Here is a 26,204-nt window from a genome sequence, read left to right as displayed (position 1 = left end):
TATGTTTAGTGCACATGGTGTGGGGGATCACGGGGAGAACAGTGTACCACAGAAAAGGCACGTAGTGGATCTCTGGCATCTTGCTGCACTGATGGACAGTGACTGCATTGGGGTATGGGTGGGGACTTGACAATATGGGTAAATGTAGTAACCACATTATTTTTTCATGTGAAACCTTCACAAGAGTGTATATCAATCATACCTTAATAAAAAATTTAAAAAAAAAGAATGGATAATATGAGGCATAAACTACCTTTGTCTTATTGATGTCTAAAGCTAGAAGATATTTTTTAGACTTCTGTGAAATATTAATTTTTTGTAACTATTCAGTTGAGCCAGTGCAGTCAGATGGACTCTTAAAAGTGTGATATTATGAAATACTTGAATAAACTGTTCTGAGTAGTCTGGAAGCTCACTTTTTTCTTCCCAAGTATTAGAAATGAGCACCAGGCAGTACTTCACAATAAAGGTTGCTCATGACACCACTGTTTCCTTACTATGTCTGATGATACCCAAGGACACCTGTGTGCTTCTATGTAAATGTATGGCCACTGTTCCCAAGGTTACAGCATCTTGGAACCTTCCCTCTTTGAGAAAGGAAGCTACAGTATTCCTGCTTTCTGAAAATGGCTGAAAATAATTAGGGTCAGACAGCAATCCAGACAATTCCCAATCTCACCAAGCAAAGCAGTGTGTGTGACTCATGTTGAGCTCTCTTTGGGAAAAATTCGGTAAATATCATGCTGGCATCGAATGTTCCAGGCATTCACTGGATTGGATCCAATATCACAAAACATAAGGAATGGTCTCTTAGGAAAAAGAAGAGCCCCTGATGTAAGGTACCTTGACTCCTAGTGATAAAAACATTTTGTTTTTTGGGTGACCAGAAAAACAGAGCCTTAATCCTTTTTACATTCTCAAATTAGGGTCTCAGTGTCCACCTTGGTTACTCAGAGGTATTGTCTATTGGTAGGCACACCCATAGACTATAGGATAAACGTAACATCTTCCAGAAGTTTCAGTCTTACTCAGTGGACACTGAAAAAAATGAGGGAAATTATTTTTTAAATTTGTTTTCTGAGAGAAACTGCATACCACAGAATGAAAAAAATTAATAGGCATAATAATAATCATATTCTACAGGGAGTGATCCTCAAAAGTGAACTAATGATTCCCTTCCATGTTCTGCAAATCTATTCATAATTTTGATCTAAGCTCATTAGCAGAGAAATACAATTTCAGTAATAAGGTACATTGTTAATTCAGTAAATCTAAGTCTTGCCACTCTTACACCCAAGTTACATGAGAACTTTTCCATAATTTCTAAAGATCTCTTCAAAAACATTATCTTTCCTTGTTCTGTCTTAACTTCAGGATGAGAAAGTTATTATTTTCTTTTATAAAGATCTGCTACTCTTCAAATTAAAAATAAATGCCACACAGACCTGGGATTAAAAAATATATACTTTTTTAAAAAAGCTAGATAAGCTTAAACATTCAGACACTAGGCTATGAGGTTCCAAAGAATGAAATAATTTCATAGAGTTTGGTAATAGAATGGTTCTTTCTAATACTAATAAGGAGGTTGAGGAGGGAATAAATGGGAACTCATATGTACCTGTCATATAGGTCTGGTTATGCTTCAGATTTAACAAGTAAAATAAATTGCTGTCTTGGAACTATACACACCCAAGGGAAAATTGATTAGCCTGTGTGTGTGCAGTATATACATGTGTGTGTATGTGTGTTTGCAATTTGGGCTCCAATTTCTATAGAAATCCTTAAGTTTTCAACCTTCTGCAACTCTTGAAATACTGTCATTGGTCATTGTACATGTTAGACTCTAAGCTCAATAAATACTAACTATATATAACATTTTGCCAAACTTCATCTAGGACAAATATGAAATGATCTTTGCAGGAATTTCTACCTAGAATATAAAATACACTTCATTTGTGCTAAAATTTAACATTTTATAAGTGGGCTTATTAAATACACATGTCAGGTATTCACCTGTTTAAACATATCTGGCTTTAGTTATACATATGTCTTGGGGGAGGGGATTTATGATCTTTTTTTGTATGTGTGTGTATGAGCAGTCCAGCCTGAGGGTTTACCTAATTCCCCCACTCTACCCCTCATCTAAAATAAGAGTACTGAAAAGGTGGTTTGATGTTTGCCCTTTAATAACTTGTTAGACTGCTTAGGAGATAGAACATGTGTAGTTGAGGAGGAAAGCAGAGAGGGGAAGAAAAATAGATGGGAAATTAGGCTTATTAGCTCAGTGGGTAGGAGTGCCAGGTCTTATCCTAGTGATGGGACTCACCACTTCCAACCTGGGGCCTGCAGATGGAGGAAGGGTTACTTCCAGCCTCTGGTATTTCTAGGCTACACAGCAAGCAGCTTTCATGTTAGCTGCAAGATGGGAGAATAGCACTAGAGTTACAGTTTATGTGTGAGGGCAGGAGCAAGAATTGTTACCTAAAAATATAATTCAGTTAAGTTTTATTGAGTATCTAGTCCATGCAAAGGTTCTGTGCTTAGCTGCTAAGAAGATATGAAAATGGGAAACTGGAAAGCCTGGAAGAGACACAGTAGAAGGATTTCTTAAGTTTTGACACACCACCCATATATATGCATCTACACACACACACACATACCCATGTATAAAGTCCTGTCTTCCTGGTCCTAGTCAGCCTTTTGTATCTCTGCTGTGACAAACCACATTCTAGACTTTTTTTCAGGCTCAGGACTCCTTTCCTTTTAGTAGGCTTCCTGATTTCCTTTTCTGAATCCCAACCACACTGAAGCCTGGACTTGATGATTGAGCACTCCATTATAGCCGTCCTGTGATTTTCCAGCTGTAGTGCAATGCTACAGGACAGTGAAATGCTTCTCAAGGTGAGGGGCTGTAGTATTTTCTCTAAATACCTCAAGGCAAAAACATCAGCCTGTTATTTTCCTTGCAAAGTAAGAATTTTATATATTTTGTATTCTGAAAACATATGAATCCTTAACTAAGAAACACTACAAATGTAGGCTTTAATAATCAACACAACCAAAATCCAAAATGAAAGAAGTATTTTTTATTTTTAAGACTTGAGAACTTTATTTTAGATCATTTTGAGGGGAAACCGAGCAAAATTAGGGAAGATGAGATCTTAGGAAAAAAGCAAAGCAAAGTTAACAAAATGGTAAAAGCTTAAGATTTTTTGCAGAAACCTCAAGGAGTCAATCTAATTTGAATTTAAAATGACCAAATTATAAAGCATTTTGTCTTAAGCCATGATATAATTTATTTTAGTTTCTAAGGGCTGTTAAAAAATACTATCACAGAACTATGGTGACAATCTATATAGAAAAGCAGGCTTATGCCAGATGCCAGAACACTCCTAGTAGTTTTCATGAAAAATATATAGAAATATTTTGGCTTCATTCATTTCATAAGGTCACAAAGACTATAGCTCTAAGGAGGTGGAAAATGGGCACTGAGCTGGGCTTTGTATGGAGGAGCCGTGGGTCTAACGTAAGTCACTTGAACTCTCAGAGATGTTAGTTTCCTTATCTGTAAAACAAAAAGACTGAACTAGATGATCTTGGAGTCCAAATGATTTAGAGTGTATTACTATACCAATTATTAATTTATTCATTATTGAGTACTTTCTTTTCCAGGAACTATGCTGAAATATCTTAAAACATTCTCTTATTTAATTTCCTCAATAACCCTATGAGGTAATATCCTCATTTCACATATAACTAAATCTTAGAGATGTTTAGTATGTTGTCAAAGGCCACAGAGTTAGAAAGTGGCGAATCCAAGATTTAAGTCTAAATGTATCAGACTCCAAAGCTGCCTCCGAACCCCTACACTGCTCTTCTTCTCTAAAAATCTTCTTATGCAGCCTCCAGAAAGAACAGTGGATTGGGGGAGGACTCTGGGTTCTTTTTGTTCCTGTTGTATTTCTAGCTAAGTGACTTAGGGTATTTCACTTAACACTGAAGGATCTCAACAGTCTCATCTATAAAATCTATAAAACCTCAACAGCCTCAAGATGGCCACTGAGTTTCTGCACAGCCTCCACATCTTGACAGTTATAAATACAATGCTCAGTCATTAAAACCAGAGCTTCTTTGAAAATAGGGATTTTCCAAGTTTTTGTGGGGTATTTGGCCCAGGGCTTCACATACTGAAGGGAATGTTTTTATTGGGTGATACGTCACATTTGTAGAAAAGTGTGTCTCATACAGCTGAGCCCCTTTCATTTTTGACCTGCCAAAGGTCAAAGAATATAGAGGCTGCACTTGGCTCCTAGGTTGAACTGATTCCTTTCTGCAGTGCTGTCCTTAAATTACACTGACTCCAGCATGCATCTTGTCACTGTGACTCCTGGTCCTGTGATGGTTGCACCACTGAGAAATAGGGAGAGCTGTGACCAACCAACCAACAGTAGCTGGGTTAAGGGACCAGGCTTTTTTGGTATATCTATATATTTCCATTTTTATCCTTCACTAGAACAATTCTTCTCCTAGGAATTTACCCTAAAGAAAAAACTGGACAGTGTACAAAGTTGGTATATAGAAGGATGTTTCATGGCAAGGGTACTTTAACAGGGAAAACTGGGGAACAGGCCGACTATGCATAAAGAAGACAGGCATTTAACAAATTATAGTATGTACTTAGCATTAAATAAATTATGGGATAGCCTTATTATGGGAACTCTGCAGCCCTTCAAAGGATGGTATTTTCACTGACATGAAAATACTTCGGTAATATAAATACAGAGTAAAAAAGTCTTCGAAAAATGCCATATATAACATGATCCCACATATGTAAAATCACAGGACTGGAATGATGTTCACTAACTACTGACGTCTGCTTTTTGATATTGGGAGCACTTTGGCTTTCTTCTTTATATCTTGCTTTATTTGAATTTTATGATGAGCATTTTTTTTTAACAAAGAAAGTACAACAACTAGGCAAATGGTGCCAAAAGTGGTACAAGAAAAACAACTTCTCCCAGCAGACATTTATAATAATGCTTTTTAACAGAAATGTTAAATTAAAACTAATTTAAGGCTTTAAGAATGGAAAACCATAAATAGCTATTATGCTATGAGGCTGAATTTCAACAATAGGATGGATCAGAATCAGTCTCTTCCTTCCAAGTGGCACACTTATGAGGGCACTTGTTATTCATTAAGTAAACACTTGGCCATGCCAAGTAATTTCACAGGTTGTACCCATTTTTAAATGTACTCATTTTCAAATCACACAAATATTGCTGGTAACATTAACTTCCTGAAGCCCAGAAAGGGACTTAATAATCAGCCATTAGGGGAAAATGCTCTTGTAACAAGTCCTTTAAGAAATACAGCACTGCAGCTAGAGAAAAGGGTTCCAGAGTTGTGGGGTGGGTAGGGGAGGCATGATTGTGCTGTTGTAAGCTGCTAGATCAAAGTAGGAACAATGAACATATAATTAGGCATTTCTCAGCTGTTAATGATTAGTTAAAATTAGCAAGGAATTTGAAGTGAGGCCAGAAACCAGCTCAAAAGGAAATCAGAGAATCACTGCTGCTTTATAAAGTCACAAAATGCTCTTCCTCTCCACTCTCAAAGCAAGCCCAGACCACCAAAAAACAAAACTCAAACCTAAACTACTCAGAAATTTAAGTATGAAATGAAACTCAGTCCAAAAGTAAAACTTGACATGGGTATTATGCTGAAACATCCTTGTCCTCTGTAAAATAAATGAATTAGCAGGCAAGTATCCCTGTGTTGGTACCTTGCCAGTTACTCAATGCATGGTTTACCTTTAGAGGAACTTTTAATCCTGGCATTGGAAGGCATATTGTACTTTAAATGATTCTCTCAAAACCTGAAATGCAGTGACATACTTATTTAATAAAATATTCTCACCAAAAAAACATCTACTCTGTCTCAGATGTGCAGAGCACAGTTGCTAACGCAGATGGCTGAGAGGTTTCTGGATGAGTTAGGAAAGGTGGAAAGAAAAACAAAATGGAAAAGGTGTAAGCCTTCTTATATTTAAATATGGGAAAGTGAGAAAACCTAAGGATGGCAGGTAGAAACTGAATGAAGACGGAAGAAAAGAAAGATGGAGTAAATGAATATAACTGATAGTCACCCAAATCCTGAGAAGATGTAAGCTTTTCAATTAACAGACCAGAAAACTAACTTGCCTGAGCTCATATACCTAGACTTGAAATGATCTTTCTACAAAACAATTTCTTTCCTTTAAAAAGAAAAAGGACAAAGAAAAGTCACAGAAGAAAAAAGACCAATGGCCTAGTCCTTAAGTTCTTCCATTTATGTAGAATTTCTTTTTGCTAAAGCACAAAGTTAGATTCCATTCAGTTGAATAATACTATGGAAGCTTTTATGAAAAATTTTAGTAATTACACTGATCAAGCCAAAAAAGATATATCTATTTATAGGATTCAATATATTCTTGTTTTTTCTCCCTATCCAAATTGTACCGGTAAGTTTTCCTAGGAACACTTCCATGGACAAATCCAACCCAGGGGGACCTCTTCTTTTCACACCACCAGGGCTGTCACTGTCCACCCCATGTTGGGACTTTCAATTGGCCGTGTTCAGTGGCTGCCTCAGTAACCTCAGCCTCTGTGCTAACTGCACCATGCTTCTGGTACATAGCAATCAATTTGACTTCGAGGACCGGACAGTGATACATGTGTCTTTCATATCCCCTGCTGCTGCCCAACCCACACACTTCAAATTCTAGATGAACTGTGACACTAGTAATATATGCCAAAATATTATTTGTTTAAACTATGCTTTATAACCAGCTAACCATACAATATGCTTTGTTTAGAACAGCAGAGGATAATCACTTCTTATACCTGACTACCAATTTTCAAAGAAAATCATCACACCAAACCTATCTGAACATGATTTAATCCTTCTAAGATGACAGATCTTACTGTGCCTCTGGGTCATCATATGAACAAATACCAAAGGTAGCCAACAGTAATTTTCAAGTGACACGGTATAGTAAAAATAGATAATTTATCTCCCTCCTTGTTGGCCACCCTCAGCCTGACTGGTATCACTCCAGCCCTGTGTTCTTGTGCCTGTTCCCTCTAGCTAATTTCAGGATGGCTAGAATCCCTTAAAACACCACCACACAGAGATAGGACTCCTAGTTCCATCATCCCTTTCCACTTATGGCCCTCAAATACTTACAGCTCTGTTTTTGTTCTCTTCTAGCCTTTTTAGGGGACTCATTTATTAATTTATGGTAATTACGGCTCACTGTGGCTTACAGAGAATGAGTTTGATGTCATCCCTCCCATGGTCAGTCATATTTTCATTGAAAATTTTTGAGATGCAGTGACTAACACAAAAGGCAACAGATCTTCTTTCTGGCAACTTGCTGCACTGATGGACAGTGACTGCATTGGGGTATGGGTGGGGACTTGATAATATGGGTAAATATAGTGACCACATTGTTTTTTCATGTGAAACTTTCATAAGAGTGTATATCAATCATACCTTAATAAAAAAAAATAATAATAAATAAATAAATAAAAGAAGGACTATGTGAAGACGGAGATAGCAGTTATGCTACCCAAGCCAAGTAATGCCTGGAGACACTAGAAACTGGAAACGGCAAGGACAGATTTTCCCTCTAAAATCTTCAGAGGGCCTAAGGTCCTGCTGACACCATACTTTGTACTTGTGGCTTATCACTGTGTGTAGAATTTCTGAATAGAATTACAGGAATCAGACCCATTAAAAAAAAAAAAGGCAACAGATCCTCAAAGGTGGGAACTTAAGGCTCTGCACCTACGTGGGGTGCAGGGGCTGTGAACCAAACTACAGAACAGTGTGCCATGGAGATGCTTGAAAAGCACGAAAACTAAAGCCATCAATATTCCTATTTTGGAAGACATTCTAGGAAAGCAGAGCACTCTGTGGAGAATTTACCTCAGACTGTGTTCCAATCTTCCACATGAACATGAGGACCACTTATCTAACCAAACTGCCCGCAAACAATTGGGCATTAGGAATACTGTGCACAAGCTGCAGAGAACACTGACCTTTACCACCAGGTGCCCATTATACTGACAACTAAGGAAGCTTAAGGGTTACCCTACAACCCACACTGGCATGTCAGCAATGTCAATCCCTGGAGCACATAGCTGCAGGTCCAGTCCGTCTGGGATGGCTGCTGCCCATTTTGCTCCTCTAAGTTCCTGGTAATTTTAGCAATGCCCACCCCGCTACCTCAGTGTACTACTTCTCCAACACTCTTTTGCTGGTGACAAACACTACTGATTTGCTCTTATAAAAAGTCTCACTAATTTTTTAATGTAACACAATTTTCCTTTAAGGTTTATACTTGTTTTATGCATGCCTCTTAAAATCATAGGGATTGTACAACTGCTGACTTCCACTGTGATCAGAGTGGAACTGTCCCCTCCGTGAAGGACAGTTTAAGAGTGAAAGTGGCTATGATACTGTGAGAAGAGGTACTGTGATACTTTAATAAACAATATTTCCAACAGGAAACTGTTCTGAGTCAAAGGTAACTTCATTTCTTTTGATTTAGGGTCCATCTGCATTTAAATCCAGCTCTGTAAAACCAAATGACAAAATTGCCAGTGAAATGTTATAGGAAGTTTTACTGGTTCGTTCATTCTCACATACTTGAGTGAGGCCAAGCCACTAAGCTCAGTGATGAGTCTACTTCAGGGTTCTGAGTAAGAAAATGTACTCAATGTAAACCTTCTGAACCTGATGGTTCCACATAATATGGCACCATGTGGTTTTCTGCCTTTATAACTTACAGGATCTGCTCTCACCCTGCTGTCTTACACTATTTGTTTAGGCAGGGAATATGCAGAATCCCTTTTTTTTCTAGGGCATAGTCTCCTGTTTCTCCACCATCTGAGAGAGATGAGGTAAGACCCTTACAAAGTTCTAAGCCCTCAGAGCTCATAATTTCAAGGACAGGAAAAGTCCAATAAAACCTGGTCAATAAAGTCAACTTTTATTTAGGCATCAATATTATATGACATTCCCATCCTTCTCTCTGAGAACACCAATACTAACAGAACAGAGCATGGCATACAGATAAGCAGCTCTTTCAGTAACCAGTAAGCACTTGAAAACTTTAAAACAGGCACAGGTAGGGAAGGGGAGGTTCAGCAGGCTTTATAAAGGACCATAACAAGAATGGTATCATTTCAATTCAATACAGCAACCCAAGGCTTCTTTTTCTGTTAATACTCAGAAAAAAAATAAAGTTTTCTTTTTTATTTTTCAGTCAGCAACTATTATAAATATTTGCCTCCTCTCAGCAGCAATATCCAAGGAATATCTAAAGGGAAGAGTTTATGGGGATAGTGGCTTAATTCTGGATAATTCAATTAATACTGCTTAAATTGTCTCCTTTGAAGGACATGAATTCAATAAGAATGATCATTTCTGGCTGGCATAGGACGTATACAAATGGGCTCCATTTAATGATAGTTAAACCATCAACATTTCTGAAAATATTAAGTTCAAGAATTTAAAAATAATTTCTATGTAGTACTCCTTATTAAGTAGATTACTTAAATAATGAAATAATGTTCATTTTGGAAGACTCAAGGTAGATAATAGTCACTTATACTGAAACCAGCCTAACAGTTTTAATATTGGCAATAATAAAGACTAATTAGCTTACATTAAATACCATATACAAATAATAATAAATGGTGAAAATTTTCAAGATGAAGTTTTAGAGCAAAAAGAAGGGAGGAGCTGGTACTTTTAATAGAAGAATTTAATAAACATTGTGATGGGATTTCTAATAGTGTTCACTTTAAGGAATAAAAGATAATTGACAGAATGAGGATGTTATTGGTAGTTATTTCTTCAATTATTTGAATTTTTCTACTGGAAGTCTAAAATTTGTAGCTGCATATAAAAGAGCACTCAGTATGGCCCATTTATAAGAGCAGAGTAAGACATCAAATGAGAATTCTGAAGTTACAGTCTCACTTCCAGGGTCGTGTAGAATGTACATTCCTTTTCAACTGTCCAATTAAAAAGAAAACCAAGGAAAGCATTAGAACTACAGACCAAAAACAAAGTGATGAGTCATTCCACATCTGTGTTATTCTAGAAACGATGCTCAATGTCTCCTAAATGAAATTAGCATTCTCTTTGTTCCTCTGTATATCAAAATAGCCATCTACTTTAAAATATTTTTTCCCCCAAAACTGGCTTAACTGTTTTTTAACAGTCAAAACCAACACCATAGTTAGGCTTTGGGTAATAAGAAGGGTATAACTATTATCAGCAACTGAAAGCTGTGGCTCACAGAATTACAATTCCAACTGCTATGATTTCAGTTTCTGCTTGGAAAAAAAGAGTGCATTAATAAAATTCCTGTATATAATATCTAAAGGGAATAGTTTATGGGGCTAGTGGATCCTGAAAGTTAAAAAACACTGAAATTAAATAGCCACCTAAATGTCAATAGTCTGATCCTTACCTGGTGTGGGATAAGATGTGTAGGTGTAGCAATCTCTCTCTTAAGCATACTGACATTGTGCTTACTGGATTGTACTGCACAGGCCATGAAGCCTTATGGTACCTGCCAGTCTCCCAGTCTTTTAATAAGAAAGGAAGCCATTGTCTTTAATAAAAAACCAGCCTATATTCTGGAGATGGAGGAATGTTCCAGAGATAAATGTATGAGCTGAGAGCAGACCAATAGGGACAGTCTAAATATAACAATGTCTAACCAATTAACCTGATTGATCTTCCTTTCTGGAGAGGTCTTTTTGATGATATCTGGCAGCATATTTACTCTGAGTTATGGTTGTAAAATATTTTGGTGAGAAGCTTTTGTGGTCTCCTTCTCTATTAAAAGAGAAGAGAAACCCCACTGCTTTGAGGCAAGTGCTGAGATTGGTGACTCTAACTGTTGCTACTGGGCCAGATGTGGTCCTAAACCAAACTGAAACAACCACTAAAATTTGGCATACAGCTAACATTTGGCTAATGTCTATTTCTGTTACTGTTTACCCTGACCATTAGATGGAATTTCTAACTGGCAGGGAAAATCAAATAATTTCATGGATCTCTTTACTCTCTAGCTCCATTCCATAATCTCAGTTGCAGGAGTTTTGGTTTATCTCATCTTTCCAAAGGTAGTCACACAATGGTCTCCTATACTGATGCCCAATAATACTGATGAATTCTGGAGAACAGAAAATGGAAAGGATCCCACATGTCTTGGTAAGACAAGTGCTTGACAGGGCAGGAGAGAAGTTATCCTGTACCTCAAAGTCCCTAGATGTCTACAGAACTAGAGCAGGGGTTGGCAGCTATGCACTGTAGGCTAAATCCAACCCACTGCCTGTTTTTTATTTATTTATTTATTTATTTATTTATTCACACTGCCTGTTTTTTGTAAATAAAGTTTTATTGGAACACAGACGTGCCTATTTGCTTATGTGTTGTTTATGGCTGCTATACTGCTACAGCATCAGAGCCAGACAGTTAGGGAAGAGACTGTTTAACCTACAAAGTGAGAACATTTATTATCCGATACTTCATAGAAAAGTTTGCCAAGTCCTGATCTACAGCATGATGGCATAACCCCTTGGAAATGAACAATAGCTTGCTGTCTCATGCATCTCCTACATATTACAGATGGAACATATCCTGTATTTGGGTGGATATTTACATTTACTGGATAAACCAAAAAGCTTCCAGTTGTAATAAAATCTAGAGAAGGGAAAGCTTTCTCAGTGGGACAGGCTGCAATAGCATGGCTTGGCTGCTCAGGCTCCCCTGTGATCCTGGGATATCAGGATGCTGACCAGGATGCTGCATATAGCTTGAGGCATTTCCCAGTATGATCACAGAGCATGGCCCTGGGATTCTACAGCAAGGCTGACCTACTTTAAGAGGCAGCATTTTTTTAGTAAATAGTTCCTGGCTGGCCACTAGGTTCTGAGACACACAAATGTCTGACACCAAGGGGAACTAAGCGACTATATCACTAACCCATTTTGAACAGTTTTACCTGATCACAAACAGCATGCTTTCGGCCAATAATCTGGTATGTGAACATAAGACTGGGCTTTTGGAATTCCCAAGGCACAGAATACCCAAACAGGCTATACAACTTTTACCCAGATGATCTTCTCTCTCAACCAGGATTATGTCTTTGTGGAGGTGGTCCCTATAAATCAGCTATTAAATATGAGAGACCTGAGCTTTGTTCATTTGTGACAGTTCTAGCCAAAGTGGACTGCCAAAGCACTACAGTCCCTTCAGGAGGGAAAGCCTAAGTTCAGTTTTTATGAATTCTTGTACAGTGGCTAACAGTTTGCCCAGATGGTGCAGACTTGTAATAAGCAAGAATGGAAGATTGCTGATAAGGAGACTTGAGGATAATGTAGGTGGTCCTCCAGAAAAGACACAAATTTGTGTCTCATATGAATTCTTATCAGAGTGCCCACAGGTGCAGCAAAGTCTCTTAATAATCATGTAGATGATACACCTGTATCTTCCCTCCTTAATCTGATACTTGCTTAATGGGTTTATGAATGACCACTGTGGCAGAGAAAAAGACTTATTTTAAAAATAACCTATTTTTAAAAATTGTGTTCCTAGACCTATGACTCAGTTCTGCTGCCCTAACTGGTTTATCATATACTGGAAAACACAGTAGAATTAGCTAACATTTCTAAATGGCTGGATTAAAGGTAATTTTATCTGTTCTCTTTGTGATTTTCTGGGTTCTCCAAATTTTCTAGAATTACTGTGTATTATTTTAGATTAAAACATCTAAAACATAATTACTGAAGGGAAGAAACAAAAGCAAATTTTCATAAAAAATGGAACATAAAGCAAGGAGTTGTAATGAATGTGAGGAGTTGCTAACAGAAGAGAATAAGATAGGAGAACTAGTTTTCCAGCTTCTTTGGCAGCAGTTACCATGCAGCACTCCAGGGAAATTATAGAAACATCTGAAGTCTGACTAAGCATGAATTTCTTTATTTGTGAAATGAAGATGATAACTGTGTATCTCACAGGATATGTGAAGGAGTCATCATAAACTGTAACTTCTCTGAAGGCAGGAGTTATTACTATGACTGGTGGTATCTATGTGCTCAGAACTTTCAAAAAGAAAAATAGGAATAAAAATTACTTACCTTTGGGTTAAAGTATCTACAAGACTGTGGTTGGGAGCCTCCAAATAGGGCTATGCGGTAGTCATGTTTCTTTCTTCTGGGCCTTGTGCCATCTACCAGTTCTTCTCGATCCTCTGGAGATAGCAGATGATACCTCATTCCACCTGTAGAAAAAGACATGGCAACTCTTCAAAAACTTCAGGCACTTTTATGCTTTGGAAAGGAAATACCCAAACAGAATAGTGCTTTTATTTCTGTAACTGTTTTTCTTTCATCCTTCTATAGCATCTTTCTATACACTGAGAAATGTACAAGGAACCGAGTCCTAACCAATTTATTATTCTCAGCAATCACCCTTCTGCAAAGGTTACCCCACTCACTCACTACATACCAATGAATTAGCTAGCTCCTCAAACAACAGCTGCCAAAATAATAATTACTGAAATTCAGATATCCTAATCCAGTGGTTCTCAATTATAACTATACCTTAGAATCACCTAAGAAATCTCTGGAACTATCTATACCTGCGCCCTAGTGTGGTTCAAAGACCAGGAGATTCAGCATCTGGAAGCTTGGTAGAAATACTCAATCCCAGAACATACCCTAAACATACTGAATCAGAATCTGCATATTTAACAAAATTCCAAGGTAATTCAGATGCACATAAAACTTGGAGAAATACTGCCATAGATGATTCTAAAATGCAATGAGGATTCAGAAACAATATGATATAACATGACCCTTGTCCTTCAGCAATTCCTTAATTTTCTCATGGGCTAACAATAAACACTTAAACTAAAAATTTTTAAGGCATCACTTCAAATTAGTATGGGAAAGGTGGGTAGTTCAATAAATGATGTCAGACAATGATATGGAGAAAAAACTTGTACTCCTACATCATATTTTAAAGTAAATTCCAAATCATGAGAGTATTTGAATATGCAAAAAATTCTCATAAATGTACTAAAAGAAAAACAAGATAGTTAAGAATAAAATAGGCCTATTATGATTAGTACACATAATGTAGGTGGGTCACAGGGAAGGCAGTATAGCACAGAGAAGACATGTAGTGACTCTAGCATCTTACTACGCTGATGGACAGTGACTGCAATGGGGTGTGTGTGGTGGAGACTTGATAATATGGGTGAATGTAGTAACCACAATGTTGCTCATGTGAAACCTTCATAAAATTGTATATCAAATGATACCTCAACAGAAAAAATAATAATAAAAAAGAACTGAAGAAAAAAAAAACCCAATAAAATAGGCCCAGAATGGGGAAGCCTAGAAAGACAAAAAAACACAGAAGCCATGAAAATAAATATTCAGACTCAACCCACATAAAATTTTAAGTGACAAAAAGAAAAAATAAAATCAAAAGACAATGACAAACTAGGAAAACATAAATAATATAAAAGACAAACATAAAAAGATACTGTACTATTAATAAGCCTAAGACCAGCAACTAACAGAAAACTAAATCAAGTATCTGAACACAGTTCACAGATAAAGAGCTACAAGTAACTCTTAAACATACGAAAAGATGTGCCCTAGTTAGAGAAGTAAATTAAAACCGTACTTTGTCACATCAGGTTGGCCAAGATTGAACTGTCTGCAACACACGCTATGGTAAAGATGTGGGGAAGGCCCACCCTCCTACATCGCTGGAGGGATGTGGACAGGTACAGACTATCTGGAGGGCAAGAGGGGTGAGCCATGAAACTACAAATGTACACACGCCTTAGCCAATAATTCTCCTTCTTGGAGTTCATCAACCTTAAAGTTCACTGTCAAGGAAGTGGTTAAAAATTATGGGATAGCCATACAATAGAATATTATATGTGGCTGTTAAGAAGGATGAGAAAGAATAGTATGTACATAGAGAGTGATGCCATTTGTGTGTTAAAAATTTTTATGCACATATATACTTACATACATAATTTAAAAAAGTATATGTAAGTAGATGATTGTGTGTACAGATTCAAGACTAACTTTGGAAGGATATACAAGATAGTAATGGCAACCTTCAGCATAAGGGGCAAGGGGGCAGGAAACAGGGGTATAAGATTGGCGTTTCACTACATACTCTTCTACATCTATCTGAATTGTATATGGTGTTTATTATTATTGATCCAAAAAAATGTAAATAATTCTCAACACATGCAAAACACTCTTCTGTTCATGAGGTTGTGCTGGGCCTTTATAGAGGGACAGAGAGAAGACAGGTTTGGAGAACAGTTAGTGTATGAATGAAAATCAGAATCAGTATTTAGCATTTCCTTCCATTTCAGAGTTTGAGTAGAATCACTACATCAGAACAGCTGGAAACCTCAGCTGCCAAAACTTTGGTGCATATTCTAGGTCAGGGGTCAGTAAAACTTTCTGACTGGGGCCAAATAGTAACTATTTTATGCTCTGCAGGCTATATATTTTTTCTGTCACATATTCCTCATATTTTTTTATAATCCTTTACAAATGTAAAAAGCTTTTTAGCTCAAGGCTGGCTTTAGCCTGTGGGGTGGAGTTTGCTGATGCCTGCCCCTCCATGCACCCACTCTAGGTCTAAGACAGTGGTTTTCTTGAAGTGTGGTTCCCTGACCAGCAGCAGCAGCAGCTGGAAATGTGTTAGAAACCAAAATTATTGAATACTTTCCCAGGCCTGAGTCATAAAGGGTTTGAGAGCCATTGCTCAAGGAAGCTCTACACAGGTCACAGGCGTACTGTGGAATCTGTAAGTACAATGCTCCTGGTAAGAGAAGACAGGTGGCAGGGGAAGCAGAGAAATAGGGAGGAACTGTTCCCAGGAAAATAGGCCACTGGGTAAGAGCAGCTGACTGTGGCCAGTTGTGCTGACCCCTGGAGGAAGCATGAGCTTTGTCTCCTTCCCCAACAGGCTTTTGCTTTCCAAGCACAGGGCTGGGGATAAACCCTCTGGCACCTTTCCATAAGAAGCCCTAGCTCCTTATGGAGTTATTCCTTTGAGAGTCAGGTATTGTCATCTGCAAACTCACTATTCTTTATTTGCAAATTTTGAGTAAGAATTTGGTCTCGATAGCTTTGATAGCTGTGATAGTTTTGACTGTGCTCTTCATTTTTATAATTCATTTTCTTTTAGTTATAAATTCTTTTAGTTTAGTTTTATTACATTTTTCTATTGTTGCTTTTATTACTCTTCCACTCTCAAAGACAGTATTAAATCAGAAGGTAAGGAAGGTAACAGATGATAGAATGAAGGCAGGTCTTCTTTCCCCCATTTAGCTCTGCCCTAGCTGAAAAACCTAGAAGAGTCTCAGATGCTTGTGCATAGTCAAGGAATTTTAGAACAACTCACTCTGATTAATCCTTTTTTTAAAATAAGTGTGTGTAGGAGACATAAAAAGTATTAACAAAGGTTCCTGTTTAAGAGCCTTAAGTGGCTTTCTGTAATTCCCACACACGGTTGGATTTCTGGAATAATCCTGCTATCTTATTTCTAAATTAATTCAGAATCCACATAAGAGATAAATATCACACCTGACTGAGATTGGCCAGTTGGCAACACTCACAACATGTATGAAGAAATAGTAGTAGTTCTTTACCTAAACAAACCAGACATACAACACACAGTTTGGGGGTAGAGGCACAACAAAAACCCTGATATTAACATGTTTGAAATCCAAAAAATGAAAGCTTGAATCTAAAGGCATCTTGGCCCTGATGTTCTTTCATGTTTCTGTACTTAAAAAACTCCTCTCTACACCTTGTTTTTCAGGACACCAGCCTTTGGTTCAAATAGCTTGGTGAATTCTCCTTTCTTGTTTCTTTTCCTCCTCCCACCCCTTAAGTGTAGATATTTAAAGGGATATGTCCTTGACTCTTTTTTTTCTTGACCATCTTTTTTCCTTGACCACCTTAATTGGATTCAAATACACCTAACTCTTTTAAAGATTTTTATTTTCATTTAAGAGAAAAGTATTATACTATACACTGTTTTATGTTTTGCCACTTATGAAAACTTAACATATTACTCATCTAAAATATTTTTAATAAATATAGAGCATTCTATTTTATGGTTATACTATAATATTTTTCCAATCTAGGGGACAACATTGTGTCAACTAACCTAAAACCACAGCCATATTATTAAGTAGTAACTGTGTGATAAGGCTCATGGACATTTTTTGTTAACTTCCAAATTAAGGGGCAAGTGATACTATTTAATAATTAGGACACTTAAACTTACTACCACCCTTGAGAAGTATGTATTAGGCAGGAGTGAAAGTGCTTATTTATTCCTTTAACTTTGTGCCTGGTCACATAGTATGCACCACAGGATAAATACAAAGAACTAAATGTCCAGACACATTTGGTGCTAAACACCAAAAACACAGAGAAGCTCCTGAAAAGCCACATAAAAAATTCAGATTATCTACAAAGAGTGGCAACTAGACCCACAGCAGTAATGATGAAGGCAGGATGAAATAATATTATCAGAATATTCAACCTAGAATTATATGCCCCATTAACCTTGCATGTACCAACAGAGTGAATAAAAAGATATTTTCAGATAACCAAAACAGTTTACAATTAATAGACTGTAAATGTATGAACTTTGTAAAGGACGTTCTTTAGGAATTTGACAAATAATCTCAGAAGGAAGGTCTAAGATACAAGATGAGATGGTGGGCAAAGAAAATGGCAACATGGTCAGTCTAAATACTCACTATATTAAAAAAAAAATTGTCATGTTCCATTTGGAAGGTTAAAAAAAGAGAACTAAAATACAGAACACTAAAAACCATAAAGACATAAATTGAATTAATGTGTCCTAAAGTCCTTGCTTTCTTCAGGAGGGTAGAAATGTTAATGTCTAAGGTACATATGTTAAAATATAAGGGATAACCATTAAAAGGACTGATACAGAGTATACAATTTCTCAGAGTATGAAAAAAATGAATGGACAAAACCTCAACCAAAAGAAGACGAGAGAGAAGAGAAGCAGAGTAAAATTGAGATGAACAAAAAGCATAAAAAACATGTTAAAATAATTACAAATAGTATATCCAGTAAATTAAATGGTCTACAATTCAGTAAAGACAGTCAGAAAGGAGTACAAAATGAAAATTAAGCTAAATGCTATTTTTAAGAGATCTACCTATAAGGAAAAAAATGTTTGAAAATAAATGAATAAAGATAACCAGGCAAACACTACCCAGATAAAAGGTGGTTTAGTTATATTAATATCTGACAAAACATACAAAGACAACAATCATTATTAGGGAAAAAGATCACTACATAATAGTGATAAAAGGTTCAATTCACCAGGAAGATAACATTTCTAAACTGGTATGCACAAATCCCCCAAAAATGTAAAAAAAAAGAAAGTGAACGGAATTATAGGAAAAATCAAGAAATCCACCACAGTGGGTGAATTTAATACAACTTCAACAGTAACTGATAAATAAAATGGACAAAAAAATTAGTGAAGTCATAAAAGATACAAATGACAATTTTACAAAAAGTAGCTCTCAATAACCATTAAAGAACTGGTATCTGACTGAAATGTTCTTTAACCACAATGCAACTAAGATAAACATCACAACCAAAGGTTAACTTAAAAGCATACTTCTACATAAATTACTGGTTATAATAAAGGTATAAATATTGAGAGAGGTAGCTAAAATTACCATTATTTGTAGATAAAGGATTAAATCTATAGAAAAAATGAGAAATCAACAGAGATTTTAAAAAGAGATCAGTAATGACTAAATGGAAAAAAGACATGATTTACAACAGCAACAATGAAGATATCTTAAAAGATTTTAAGATATGCAGAACTTAGAAAATTACAAATTCTTCCAGAGACATATATGAGAATTTAAATGAAGTAAATAATAATTAAAAGTAAGGTACTAGAATGAAATGGAAGATAAACTGATTTTGAGTTTGTGTACAGATATGTGGGAATTTGGTTTAAGATGTTTCAAATGAATGGGAAAAGATGAATTATTCAATAATAATGCTGAGCCATTTTGCCAAACATTTAGAGGGAAAAAAAACTAGATTCTTATTTATTCTGTGTGGCATGACATTATTTATTTCACACCAAATAAATTTCAGTTGGATATAAGGTTTAAAAGTTTGAAGAAAGAAGAAATCCATAAATGCAAAGAGGAAAATTTAGGAAATTAAAAAAAAATCATCTTGGAATAGGAAGATCTTTCCAATCACACCTGTAAAGCCAAACATCACTAAAGGAAAAAAACTGATTCAGGCTTAATATAAAAACAACTTGAGATTGAACTTGATGTTTTAAGGTCTTTCTTCTCCTACTCTTGAAAGGTATCCCTAAACAACAAGGAAACAAGAAACAAACACAAACTCTACCTTTGATAATACAAGACCTGTAATGCTGAAACACAGTTAGTGAAGGCAGCTAGCAGACAGAATGTTAAAGCTAAATGGCTGTGGAAGGTAACACCAAAGAGAAGTGAGCCAAATCACCCTGCAGAATCCTGGAAAGATGCATAATTGGAAATGCAAATACCCAAGACAGTGGGGTGGGGATAAAACAAGATAATTCTAAAATGCTGAATACACAGCAGTCGAACTGCCAGATTTCCTTCCCCTCCTGCATGGTCAGTACCTGCTATGCCTTTCCCACTGTAGGAGGTGGGAAGTTTGGTCTTTGGAGATCCTGAACCAGAGATGTTCCAGACTCAAGGAATGACACAGACTGAAAACAGGGATTAAGTCAAAGTCTGTATATCAAAATATTCCCCTACCCAGTTCCCAAATGCCTTTATCCATCTACCTGAGAAAATATCTATAGAAACTGACATTTGGGGGTCTCCAGTTAAAAAAAAATCATCTGGCTACATGGATTGCCAAAAAGTTCAGCCCAAAAACTGAGAAGCCCATTCATATATACAGCTTTATCTATGGGTTTATTAATAATAACGCACTCTTACAGATATGATTCACAGATGAAATGAAACATTTAAGAAAAGCTTCCAACAACAACAGAAAAAAAATATCAAAGGTAATAACAGAAAATGCAGACAAGGTAAGAAAACATCAAAGGCACTATAATGCTGCTTTAAAATAAGATACTACAGCCATGAAATAAGAAATTAAGAGAATAAGTAAAAACTCACAGAAATAAAAAATAGCTGAAATTAAGGTGCTAAAAGAAAAATTAAGGCTATCTCCCAGAAGATAGAAGAGAGTGAAAGATGGATAATAGTGAGACAAGAAAAGATAAGAGACGCAATTGCTGAAAAATCACAATACCAATAATAGAGAACTGAGAAATCTGTGGCTGAAAAGACAGAGATGGCCCAATATAAAAGAAAACAGATGGGCACCAAGATTCACTGCGGTGAACTTTCAAAACATCAAGGATTAAAAAATATATATTTTATATGCTTAAAATAAAAAATAAAAATAAGTAAATAAAAGGATCAGACTGGCATCAGATTTCTCCAAATAACACTGGAAGCTACTAAATAATGGAGCATCACCTTCAAAATTCTAATTGCAAATTGTTTTCAACATAATTCTATACCCAGTTTAGCTATGCCTCAATGTTTTATGGTAAAATAAAGATATGGGATTTATCAAGTCTCCAAATTTTTACTGATTATATACTCTTTCTCAGGAAACTTTTAGAGGATATGTCCCACCAAATAGAATTAAGGGGCACAGGAAGATAGTGCATCTAACAGGAGAGGTGTGAAAGGACATCCCAGGATGGCAAAGAAGGGAACCCCGAAGACAAGAACTGTGCCTCAGGCCTAAAGAGCAAACATATTGGCATATGCAGAAGAAAGGCTCTATGAAGGGTATCTTCATTTCCAAGAAATAAAGGAAAGTCAACAGATTATTTAACTGCACAGACAATTTATTCATTTCACAGAGGGGTTGGGACATAATCTGCATGTCAAGAAAAACTAAGTAAATTTAAAAATGTGGTAATTATTAGCTCTAGGCCAAGAAACAAAAGTTGTTTAAGAAAGAAAATGTGATCACTAAGTAAAATAAAAATAGGAAACAGTAGAAACAAAGTAAAAGCTATCAAACACAAAAGGACACAAAGCATAAGTAATTCTTACCTTCTATCACACACATCCATATAAAATAAGCACTGGGGCTAAGTCCCCTTCAGGTAGACAGCTGAGAACCCCAATGGATCAATTAACCCCAATGGAGCAAAGTCTTGAATGCTTCTCACTGGCTACTGAGACTGATCCATTTGTAAGATTTTCAAGTCCATGAGAAACTGGTTATACAGTCAGGTTATAAATGAGTATTAAGGCAACTTACTTATCACCATCTTAAGGCATTCAGGATTGTCTTGAATAAGTGGTTCAGCTTGTACTGTTTTACTTAAGAAATTCTTTGATATAAGAGGAAACCTGACTTTAGCAAGGATATCAACCATAAATGGCTGGCGATTAGGTTCATCGTATTTCAACCACCTGACTGCAGCATCATAAACCTAAAAGGGAAAAACAGCACAGTAAAATTCTTAGATGGCAGCAATGTTTCCAATGACCTATGTTAACTCTCACATTGAAGGGGGAGAATCTCACAGACACAACCACTTATTCCCAATATTTTATTCATATATTTGCTTTCATCCCCAAACATTTGCCTCTTCACAACCGTTTACATGCTGTTCTAGCAAGTCTTACAAGTAATATGTTTTTTAGAATAACTCCTACACAATATAAAGACAAGGAGGATGTTGAATTTATGAATTTTTTTAAAGATAAAACATAGCTTCCTTTTTGGAAAGAGATATGACTACTGAAAAAAATCTATCAGTCAATGATAGTTTCAATATATGTTCATTTGGTACCAGAAAAACAGGTAATTTTCTACAAGACCTTCCATCCTAAGATACATGAATGTCACCTATGATTTTACTTCAATTTAGTATTGTGGAATTGTGAATTCTTATCTGCTTTCCAGAAACTTTATGGTATTTAAAAAGTAAATCACACATATTTATATAAAACTGCTTTTCAAAATAATACTGTAGCATTCACTTAGCTGTACCAAATATGTTCAAGTTTATTAACACGGTTTGATTATAAGTCACTGGTTTAAACACACTGAAAACAAACCTATTATTTCATATATGTACATATCTACTATAACTAGCTAAGTTAGTTTTTTATGGGAATTGGTATGTTTCTTTGAACAAACTTAATTTGGAATAGTTTCAGATTTATAGAAAAGTTGCAGGGACAGTGCAGACAGTTCCCATATATCCTGTACTAAGTTGTTAACATCCAGACAGTTTCCATATATCCTGCACTAAGTTGTACATTAGTATGGTATTCTTTGTCACAACTAATGAACCAATACTGATACATTATTAACTGAAGTCGACATCTTTAAAAATTTCTGTATTTTCTATCTATTCTTTTTTCTGTTCCACAGTCTCATAAAGGATCCCATGTTATTTTTAGTCATTATGTCACCTTTGGCTCTTCTAGAGTATGACAGTTTCTCACACTTTCCTTGTTTTTGATGACTTTTGACAGTTTCAAGTTCTGGTCAGGTATATTATAGAATGTCCCTCAATACAGGTTTGTCTGAATGCTTATCTCATGATTAGCCTAGGCTTATAGTTTTTTGGGAAGAAGACCACAGAAATGACATGCCATTCTCATTATATTTGATCAAGGGTGCATGCTATCAACATGTCTTATCACTGATGATATTAACCTACAGGTATGGTTATTCAGGTTTGACCACCTGTAGACAGTTTGCCAGATTTCTTCAGTCTAAAGATATTTTCTCTTCCCTTTTCATCCAACATATAAGTCAGTTAATTTTGGTCATAGAACTAAGTTTTTTCTTTTTGTCAAGTCAAGTCCTCCAGGTCCAACTTGCAAATAATACTTTGGGTCATCAAGAAGACTGGACAAAAGAACATGCACAGTGCAAACCTCTTATCGTTAGAACAAAAGTAACTCGAAAGCATATGATCTTCAGTACCTCTGTTAGTTTTTTGTTGCAGCTGCAATGAATTATCACAAATTCACTGGCTTAAAATACAGAGAAGGATGTGGGACTGGAAACAGGGAACTAACAAATGTCTGCATATCAAAATGTTACCCCACTCAGTTCCCAAATGCCTGCATCCAGCTTATATCTTTGATACTTTGACAGTTTTGAAGTCAGGGTCCAAAATAGGTCATACTGGGCTAAAATCAAGGTGTCAGCAGGGCTGTCTGAAGGCTCTAGAGGAGAAAACATTCCTTGACTTTCCAGATCCAGTATCCACCTGCAATCCTTGGCTTATGGCCCCTTCCTCCATCCTCAAAGCCAGCAATGGCTGGCCAAATTTTTCTCACATGGCATCAACTGACACTGACTCTTTTGCCTCCCTCTTCCACATTTAAGGAGCCTTGTGATTACACTGGGCCCACCTGGATTACCTCCTCATCCCGAGATCCTTCACCGAACCACACATGTGAAGTCCCATCTGCCTGTAAGATAACATAGTCACAGGTTCTGGGGATTAGGATGTGGACATCTTTGGGGAGGCACTGTTCTGCCTACCATGGTATCCAATAGCTTTATCTCTACCAAGTGGCCTATCTCTCACATTCCCAGCCCTTACAATACCTAAGACTTACTCTTCCTATGAAATAGATTCTGGGATACTATGTTTAATGTAAAGCACACATTCTCCCCTAACACAATTCTTTTCCTTGTTGTATCCAAACAAGAAGCATAAGAAATTAGTAAGGACATTTTTACTAAGAAAACTGTATGAAGGCAACTGAGTCACCTGATCCTCTGCTCTCACTGTCAGAGTGTCCTGGTTGAGAAGATGGGTAACTCGTTTGACATCAAGTTGTAGAAATTCATCAGTTTTATAAACTTCAGTAAAATGTTGATGAATAAAGTCATCTGCAGTTGCTTTCAATTCAGGACAGTCCAGACACTCTGCTAGCACGCTTATACCTATGTAGAAAGAAAATAAACAAATAGAAAACCACTTAAAAACAAAAAAACAAGTACACATTGAAGATAAAGTGTGGTGCCAGGAAAATGAGACTCAGTGTATTTCATAAATCTGGACCCTTTTCTGTTCACTCATTTGTCCCTTATGCCTATACTGTCTTCTAATTGGCTGATATTGATATTTTATAGGGTAAGATCCCTTAAATGTTTTTTTTTCTTTTTTTTTTTTTTTAATTTTATTTTGGTATCATTAATCTACAATTACATGAAGGACATTATGATTACTAGGCTCTCCTCTTCACCAAGTCCCCCCAACATCCCCGTTCACAGTCACTGTCCATCAACATAGTAAGATGCTGTAAAATCACTACTTGTCTTCTCTGTGTTGCACAGCCCTCACTATGCCTCCCCCCACACTATACATGTTAATCGTAACACCCTCTTTATTTTTCCCTGCCCTTATCCCTCCCTTCCCACCCATCCTCCCCAGTCCCTTTCCCTTTGGTAACTGTTAGTCCATTCTTGGGTTCTGTGCTTCTGCTGCTGTTTTGTTCCTTCAGTTTTCTTTTGTTCTTATACTCCACATATGAGTGAAATCATTTGGTACTTGTCTTTCTCTGCCTGGCTTATTTCACTGAGCATAATACCCTCTAGCTCCATCCATGTTGTTGCGAATGGTAGGATTTGTTTTTTATAGCTGAGTAATATTCCATTGTGTGTATGTACCACTTCTTTTTTATCCATTCATTTACTGATGGATATTTAGGTTGCTTCCATATCTTGGCTATTGTAAATAGTGCAGCGATAGACATAGGGGTGCATCTGTCTTTTTCAAACTGGAGTGCTGCATTCTTGCGGTAAATTCCTACAAGTGGAATTCCTGGGTCAAATGGTATTTCTATTTTGAACATTTTGAGAAACCTCCATACTGTTTTCCACAATGGTTGAACTAATTTAAATTCCCATCAGCAGTGTAGGAGGGTTCCTCTTTCTCCACAACCTCGCCAACATTTATTGTTCTCTTTTGGATGGTAGCCATCCTTACCAGTGTGAGATGATATCTCATTGTGGTTTTAATTTGCATTTCTCTGATGACAAGCGATGTGGAGCATCTTTTCATGTGTCTGTTGGCCATCTGAATTTCTTCTTTAGAGAACTGTCTATTCAGCTCCTCTGACCATTTTTAAATTGGATTATTTGCTTTTTGTTTGTTGAGGTGTGTGAGCTCTTTATATATTTTGGATGTCAACCCTTTATCGGATCTGTCATTTACGAATATATTCTCCCATACTGTAGGATACCTTTTTGTTCTATTGATGGTTTCCTTTGCTGTACAGAAGCTTTTCAGCTTGATATAGTCCCATTTTTTCATTTTTGCTTTTGTTTCCCTTGCCCGGGGAGATATGTTCAAGAAGAGGTCACTCATGTTTATGTCTAAGAGATTTTTGCCTATGTTTTTTTCTAAGAGTTTTATGGTTTCATGACTTACATTCAAGTCTTTGATCCATTTTGAATTTACTTTTGTGTATGGGGTTAGACAGTGATCCAGTTTCATTCTCTTACATGTAGCTGTCCAGTTTTGCCAGCACCAGCTGTTGAAGAGACTGTCATTTCCCCATTGTATGTCCATGGCCCCTTTATCGAATATTAGTTGACCATATATGCTTGGGTTAATGTTTGGAGTCTCTATTCTGTACCATTGGTCTGTGGCTCTGTTCTTGTGCCAGTACCAAGTTGTCTTGATTACTGTGGCTTTGTAGTAGAGCTTGAAGTTGGAGAGTGAGATCCCCCCCCACTTTATTCTTCCTTCTCAGGATTGCTTTAGCTATTCGGGGTCTTTGGTGTTTCCATATAAATTTTGAATTATTTGTTCCAGTTCATTGAAGAATGTTGGTAGTTTGACAGGGATTGCATCAAATCTGTATATTGCTATGGGCAGGATGGCCATTTTGATGATATTAATTCTTCCTAGCCAGGAGCATGGGTTGAGTTTCCATTTGTTAGTGACCTCTTTAATTTCTCTTGAGTGTCTTATAGTTTTAAGGGTATAGGTCT

The 26,204-nt window shown here is 36.5% G+C and overlaps 1 protein-coding gene and 1 long non-coding RNA gene across 8 annotated transcripts in view; one reads left to right on the top strand and one right to left on the bottom strand.

Annotated features, from left to right (window-relative positions):
• KLHL7 (kelch like family member 7) overlaps positions 1-26,204 on the bottom strand; it is an 80,037-nt gene that overhangs the window by 15,433 nt on the left and 38,400 nt on the right. For all 7 annotated transcript variants that reach the window (XM_036877561.2, XM_036877568.2, XM_057504580.1 and 4 more), the window contains 3 exons: positions 23,974-24,149; positions 21,489-21,663; positions 13,206-13,348 (listed from right to left, as the gene is read on the bottom strand). In XM_036877561.2, the coding sequence (XP_036733456.1) occupies positions 13,206-13,348; positions 21,489-21,663; positions 23,974-24,149 (494 nt within the window). The remainder of the gene's footprint in view (positions 1-13,205; positions 13,349-21,488; positions 21,664-23,973; positions 24,150-26,204) is intronic.
• LOC118908354 (uncharacterized) overlaps positions 1-26,204 on the top strand; it is a 71,817-nt gene that overhangs the window by 22,917 nt on the left and 22,696 nt on the right. The gene's annotated exons all lie outside the window — the stretch shown is intronic.

The sequence above is a fragment of the Manis pentadactyla genome, chromosome 7 (assembly GCF_030020395.1).
Source record: "Manis pentadactyla isolate mManPen7 chromosome 7, mManPen7.hap1, whole genome shotgun sequence".
Taxonomy (NCBI): domain Eukaryota; kingdom Metazoa; phylum Chordata; class Mammalia; order Pholidota; family Manidae; genus Manis; species Manis pentadactyla.
This window is presented reverse-complemented; position numbering and strand designations above follow the sequence as displayed.